We start from the raw sequence: 7,518 nt of genomic DNA, 5'->3' as shown, positions 1-7,518 counted from the left end.
ATACATACATACACACATTCATACATAAATTATCCTCTAAGGGTTGCAGTGGGGGTTTAGCTGACATTCGGCGAGAGGCGTGATACACCCTTTACAGCTCGCCTCTGTATTGCAGGGTTGACATACAGAGACAAACCACCATTCACAGTAACAATTGCAATTTACAGTCTCCAGTTGACTTAAAGGTCCAGTGTGTAAGATTTAGGTGAAAGTGAACAATTTGCAGAAATTGAATGTAGAATAATCCTCATGATGTTTTCAGTAGTTTGTTTCATCTAAATTGTATAAATTGTAGTTTTCTTTACCCCAGAAAAGGCCCTTTATATTTAAATACTATATATTTACATCAGGAGCCATAAAGAATGTCACAATTGTTTGTAATAGGCTTTTTTTTTAAAGAATTTACCTGTTGGGTCATTTCTTATGGGAGGACAGTCTCACGTTAAAATTTTAACAAAATTCAAACTATGTTGCATCATTAATTGTTCATATTTACTGTATGTTGTAGTGCCTCTTTTGTTTTTTATCCATACCAATGGTGCTCCACAATAAATTCACCTCAGCTGATCATCCACACATTTAGCATATGGTGCCTTTAATGTCTGCAGTGGAATGAATAAAAATGTCAGTGACCAGAAAATGGTGAAATGCTGCTGCTGTTCGTTTGAACAACTTCCATAATGCCACTAAATTGTATTTTAAGAGTACTTACCAGCATGGTCAAAAGAAATAATAACCATACAACTTTTATCCAAAATCAACTTTTTAATTTAATCCAGTGCTTCAGTAGAGTACAGTTAACAATAAAAAAAGCATGATCTTGCACACATTTAACAGGGACAAAAAACAAGCTTCTTGATAATTATATTTGGTATTTCTGGGTGTCTACTAAAGGTGTTGTGTCAAAGTGTGACCTAAACTAACTTCATGCACACCAAAACACTCACACAGAAAAAAACTGAAATATTTCTGCTTCTCTCTGGCTGCTCTATTCCTGGCACAAGTAGGCCTGTACAGTTTACATTAACTGCAACTTACAAAGACATATTGATGTTACTAGTAAAAGGCACTCAGAGAAAAGCTGGGCCATGCCAATAAAACTGAAAGCGAACTGACAACAATCACTTAAAGGTCCAGTGCCTAAGATTTTGGTGAAAGGATTATTTGACAGAAATTGAATATAAAATAATCCTACTGATGTTTTTACTGGTGTGTAATAATCAAAATTGTATGAACTTTATATTAGAATGGGCCCTTTATATCTAAAAACGTAATATTTACATGGAGGGGGGTCATCTCTGTGGAGGCCGCCATGTTTTTTACTATCTACCTTTTGAGTTTTTGTGACAACTGAAGTCCTTCACAGGTTCTCTTTCATGTATGGAAGGGGAGGGTGATGTATTCAGCTGCAACATGCAACTTCACCTCTAGAACTACACACTGAACCTTGAAGCAACTGAATCGTTTCATTCCAAAACCATTGATATTTGTCTCATTTAAAAAAATACAATCTGGAATGTTTAAAAATAGCTTAACTTAACACCTACAATGTGCTACACTTAAAGGTACAGTGTGTAGGATTCAGTGACATCTAGTGGTGAGGTTGCATGTTGCAGCTGAATACACCTCACCCTCTCTTTCCAAAAGAAAACCTGTGGATCCTTCAGTTGTCATAAAAACTGAAAAGTGTTTAGTTTGTCCAGTGCGGGCTTTATATTTACATTGCTCCTGATGTAAATATAAAGTATTTAAATATAAAGGGTCCATTCTAGGGTAAGGAAAAAACAATTCATACAATTTAGATGATTGAACACTGTGATTATTTTATATTACATTTTTGCCAATAGATTCTCTTTCACCTAAATCTTACACACTGGACCTTTAGATATAAATTATCATTTGGTCCATTTCTTCTAATTAAAGTTGTTTCATTTTTGAATGAAACAATTACGATAAAAACTCACTTTCATTGATAAAAACCAGAGAGCTATTGAAACAGAAATAAAAACTATAGTGTTGGCGACTGCCTCAATTGATACTGTACTCTGCTTTGTCAAAATAGAAGATACACAAATAATCTTTACAGTCTGTACAAGGATGTTTGTAAGACACACTGTTAGAGGTACATTCAGAAATGTGGCTACACTTGTAGTTAAACACAATACTTATAGTATTTATGATATGTCATTTGTAAGAATACTCAGTATTTCAGGATAAATCTGCACACAAATGAATGCATCAATACTGAAAGAGATTACCTCACATCAGCTTGGGTTTTATGAGCAAACAGTGAAACTGGATAAACAAGAGAGTAGGAAACCACAGTAAAATAAAAAATTGTGTAGCTTTGATGCACAGACATAATCATACTTCTGGAGCTGCTGCACTACACAGTAACCTTGCAAAAATGACCACTTGTGATTCCCAGTAAACATTTAAGTTATAGGATATCAGTCAAATACAAGATCATGAGGCTGCTGGGTCTTCCTCAAAAGCACATCACCTGCTGCTAAGGACCATACACCGATATAGATTATGTGGCTAACATTGCTACATTTGAGCTCCTCAAAAAAGAGGGAGAAGGACTAACTTGATTTATAAAGGGATTCCAGGTTACATCTGGTTAAGCCCCCTGGGCCCACAGAGAAGAGTTGTTTTGATGTCCATTACTCACGTCCAGTCATCTATACAAACAACAGTATAACAACCCCCCACCCCCCCACCCACAAACACACACACACACTGTTCACCTCAATGGTGTTGCCTCTTTTTGCCTCAGCAGGAGGCAGGGATCAGAAAGATCAAGTAGGTAAGGATGAGGCTGTTAAACACTTTGTCTTTGTTATTCTGTGTGTCACTATGGTGTGTCTGCAAAGGGGATTTCCTTGTCATACTATTCTCAAGTCATCTCAAGCCCAGAAGTGCAAGGGAAAAGCAATTTCATTGCTGGTACTGAAAATGTATCCCATTGCCTCTGAAGCTTAATACTCTGCAGAGCACTGATTTCTATTGATCCAGCACAGCTTGGTGGCAGGAGAGAAAAGTGTTGACCTTTGTGCCTGATAATGCTAAATTGGACTGTTGACAGAAACAAGAGGAATATGAAAAAGAGGGCGCCTGTGTTTAGAATCTGTCACCCTGGAAAAACTTTCAGAGCAAGCTCAATCTTTTTGCGTGATTTTAATTCGCCCGCTTCCATTTAAGATGCAATCTCTCACTGCTGCTTGGTTCTGTCGCTTAATGAAAAGCCACATAAGGAACAGTTGGAGACTAAGTGGTGCAAAAGGGAACCTCAACAGTGGTTTTGTAAGAAAGGGCAAAATATGTTTCATTCATTTCTACAAGCAATGCCAGGTTCTATACTTGCTGCTGTGAGCCTCTCTTTCAGTTATAGAAACTATCTCTATCAATCAACTGCACTGGACTCAAAAAATAAGCAAAGGCAGATGTTCTTGGCAGGCAGATCTGATCATAACACCTTCTGTGTCACACAGACACACCACTTCCAGGACTTGAAGTTCAAGGTGCAATGTCAGGCTGTTGACAGAGACGCAGGAGGTGTTGAATTACTATTCCTGAGATGCCCATCACTTATACATTTCTCCTTACTTAAAGAGCTCAGCCGCGGAGCTGTGATCTACAATGTGCTCAGGGCTCTGTGCACCACTGGATCCCCAGGTAAATCCATAAAAGGAATGAATAGAAGAGGAAAGGGGTATTTTTAGACTGAAGCATAGTTAACAATTTTTATCTGCTCAGGATGGGGATGATGCTCTTCCCAATGTGGCATTTTCAGAATAATGACTCACTCTCACAAAGTTTCCCCGGTACAATAACATTTTCAATATTATCCAACTCTTCTACCCTAGTGCAGAGAGAAAACGTATAGATGTCCTCACATCTCATTCTACTCATTCAGTTTGTCCTCGCAAAAGTCCAACCTGAATTCCTCTTCTCAGACTAATGAGGATCTGGTTGTCCATCAGAAAGTGCCCTGATCGGCAGTGAAGAATCCGCTTTCCTTTTTTTTCTTCCTCCTCAGTCTGTGAGCCCTCCAGCAAACTGCAGCCACAAGCAGCATCAATACACCAGCACAGAGCAGTGCCACCGACACCACTTTGGTCTGGAGCAGTGTGTTAAAGGTGAATGTCACCCCAGTGCCTGCCATGCCAATCACTAGTGATATCACGCCAAACGGAAACACGCAGCGATACCAGGACTTCTCTGTCCCGCCTGTAGCCTGGGCAAGTCGCTCCAGCGTGGGGAGAGTCTCTGGAGGTTTGTCTCTTCCAATGCTCCTTTCCAGGTCTCCTCCTTCTCCAAGGCCGTTCAAACCCTCATTCTGGTTCTCAGAGTCTTGGGGTAAAGTGTTAGCCTCGCTGTTGTTGCTGCAGTCAAGGTCCGGGTGAAGGACTGGGGCTGGGGTCTGGCGGCCCGAAGAACAACCCATGTCAAAGCTGCTGTCTTCGGATAACGAGGCAAGAAAGGCTAGCGGCAGTGGTCCTCCCAGCTTGCGCCCAATGATTGCTGCTGGCACTTATGACGCTACAGGGGGTTTCTCTTAAACTGTGTCTGGTATTGTCAATGCCAAGGTGGCTGCTGCTGTTGTTGTTGCTCTCAGCACTCTCAACATCATGTGCCTGCAATTGGAAAGGACAGAGAAGAGCCGTAAATAGAGAGTAGAACAAAAGGGCAAGACGTAGAAGAAAATACAACTACCCTGCAAACAGTTAAGCTGGACTACAGTCTCAAACATTCACAAAGAAAAAGGGAAAATCTAAAGGATTAAAGAAGAATAGAAGACTAAACTGAAATGTCCTTATTACACAGACTATCTGCAAAGAGGATGCACTCACCATGTGTTTTCAGTGTCCATGAATGGGTGAATGCTGTCAGAGCTGCAACGTCTCCCAAGCTGCATGCAGCAGCAGAAGCACGGAGTGTGTGTGTGTCTGTTGTGATGCCGATGTCAGACTATATAATCACAGAAAGGAGGGGAGGGGCCTATGGCAGTGCTAGACAGAATGTGGGGCTCTGATTGGCTCCTTCAGCAGAGTGATTTCAAGGAGGAGGGGTGGGGGTGAGGTTAACTGTTCAGCGGTCTCATTCAGTGTTATTAATTCATTATTTAGTGTGACGAGGAATTTGAGATCCTCCGAAGGTAATGTCTTGTTCCTGGTGTGCAGGAGGATGCGGCTTCAAAGAGTCTTGATAAATCTTTCAGTTACAGAAATCCTCTCACATCATTGTAGTTTTTTTCATGTCATGCTATTTCCACTGATTTGCTGTCCTTACTGGTTTGGGTGGACATACACACAATGTATATGCATGCCAGTCTCTCATCTCTCCATTTTTCACAGTTGCTGTCACACATACTGCTGTGTGGAGCCAATCTTTTTTACGATGCTGTGCAGGATCTCCACCTTAGGGGCGATGATGTAATGTCATTACTGTATGGCGGAAACCTTGTATCTTCAAAGTGTCTCTGTTCAGCATGAAACCCATGTTTGAACGACTACTAAAATTGTTCAATAGCATTCCTAGTAGGTTTCATCAGCCTGGGGGTTGACAAATATGCGGAGCACATGGTAATGTAATTAGTGATGATTAAAAAAGCATCCAAATTTGAATTAATGGGTTTTCGCATGGCAACATTGGTATGTAAATTAGGACTCAGGATAAAAAAACAAAAAAGTGTCTCTCTCTCTTTATTCCCATTGTCCAACATGTGCGTCATCCGTGTCCCCTTGGCATGACAGCGAGCCTTGTCACGATCACTCATCAAATTCCCCCCATATCCCTTGTTCGCACTCTCCTTTTTCTCTTCTCAGACAATCACCATGAGACACATGAGCCAGATGCATCCCAAGGGAAGGATCATATCACCAGTAATAGGGCGTACAGTGCATTTTCTGTATATGCAGGCATGTGCATGTGCAGTGAACAATATTCCCCATGGTTTTCTTTCAGCCAGTGAAATTGCCAAATCCACAGGATCTGCTGTAATTATCCCTATGTCCAATTTAGACTATCTCAGAGTCGCAGCTGCTCAGGAGGCAGCACTAATCTCATTGGTTGAGTTAAACCTCAATCAGTGGAGCCACAGTTTAATATTAGCCCACTGAAGCCCTGTGAAAATGGCAAAGGGTAAGAGAAGCTAATATTTAAGAACAAACAATACCAGCTGGAAACTGAATCCAAGACAGAATTAATTGACTAATAACTACATTAATCTCTACACAAAAGGTTGTAATATTTCTTTGATTTCGACACAAAGTAGTGAGCATCATTTCCATCTGGTGGGAAAATACTGCCCAATATTAAGGAGACTAAGGAGACAACAAGTGTGATAAACAGCATTAATGATGTTTAAGTTCCAATTCAATTTCCCAGTTTTCTTTTCCCATTATCTAGCATATATAATACCAGGCAGTGAAAGCGGCATTACCCGACATAATGAAGCTAATTAATTGCTCCTCTGTGTTTCCTGCTAGGACATGATGTGTCAAATTGTTGAATTGCTCCCAGAAGCAACAAATTATGCACAATTAAAATAATGATGTTGCAAGTTAAGCTCGTTACAAAGCAACTATTTAATAATGATAAAATAAAGTATTGTACCTGCTGTTTTGTATAACATGACTCAATAATGAGCCAAATAATAGAAGAACCTTGTGATGCTAGCACATTGGTTAATATCAACAAACAAGAGTAGCATTTATCTTTGTCTTTTTGTCGTGTGTTGTGAACATAATCCAAAATAAGCATTCATTATTCAACCGGTCGTGTTTTACAGTTTCCAATTTGTTCGCTAATTTTGTTGAGTTGCTTGAGACTTCAGCTTGTGAATATCAACAAAAGTCTAGTGCTGTTGTTCCTTAGCTACTTCCAAAGAGGAGTAATTTGTTGCTTCGCTAGCTAGTGACTCATCAGCTCTGAAGGGAATGGTAATGCTATATCACACATACATACGGGCCTTCGGGAGCAGTGCAGTCTGGCATTTTGCACAAATAAACATAAAGGCATTGGGATTGCAGAATTGGTTCTTCATCACTCTGAAATATTGTTAATTTTTAGTCTCGTTGTAACAACGTTCACGTATTAAATGTAAGCCTCATTCTCCTACTTAGTTTATTAAGCTCAAACTCTGCATAACAGAGAGAATTTTCTTGATTTTAAAACAGTGTGCTTTTTGACAGATTGAAAAATGAATGACATCCTCTGTGTTCAAGTGTCTTAGGACTTTGGCATTGTGCACACTGGCTCATTGACATGGCTAACTGGCACACCCACTGGTAATAGAGACCAACATGTGTGCTTCTGTTCAAGTCCTTGCTCTGTAATTGAAATTATGACGACATGATAAAGCCTGATACTAAAGTTTCTCTCTAGCTGATCAAGTGACGCTACCTGTCAGGTGTTGACGCTGGTGAATTAATGGGTCAGTGCTTCAGTGCTAATTAGCAATATGCAGCTAGTGAGGTGGAAAGCATACTGAGCACCCAAGTCCACGTGTTC

At 40.2% G+C, this 7,518-nt stretch overlaps 1 protein-coding gene across 1 annotated transcript; it reads right to left on the bottom strand.

The window, feature by feature from the left end:
• Positions 1–2,146: 2,146 nt before the first annotated feature.
• On the bottom strand, positions 2,147–4,975 carry LOC109626810 (transmembrane protein 100-like). The gene is made up of 2 exons (XM_020082977.2): positions 4,857–4,975; positions 2,147–4,640 (listed from the first exon to the last, which is right to left on the bottom strand). The coding sequence occupies exon 2, from the start codon at positions 4,448–4,450 to the stop codon at positions 3,983–3,985; it is 468 nt and encodes a 155-aa protein (XP_019938536.1). The 5' UTR covers positions 4,451–4,640; positions 4,857–4,975; the 3' UTR covers positions 2,147–3,982.
• Between the last annotated feature and the right edge of the window lie 2,543 nt (positions 4,976–7,518).

Source organism: Paralichthys olivaceus, chromosome 21 (assembly GCF_024713975.1).
Source record: "Paralichthys olivaceus isolate ysfri-2021 chromosome 21, ASM2471397v2, whole genome shotgun sequence".
In the NCBI taxonomy this organism is placed as follows: Eukaryota; Metazoa; Chordata; class Actinopteri; order Pleuronectiformes; family Paralichthyidae; genus Paralichthys; species Paralichthys olivaceus.
This window is presented reverse-complemented; position numbering and strand designations above follow the sequence as displayed.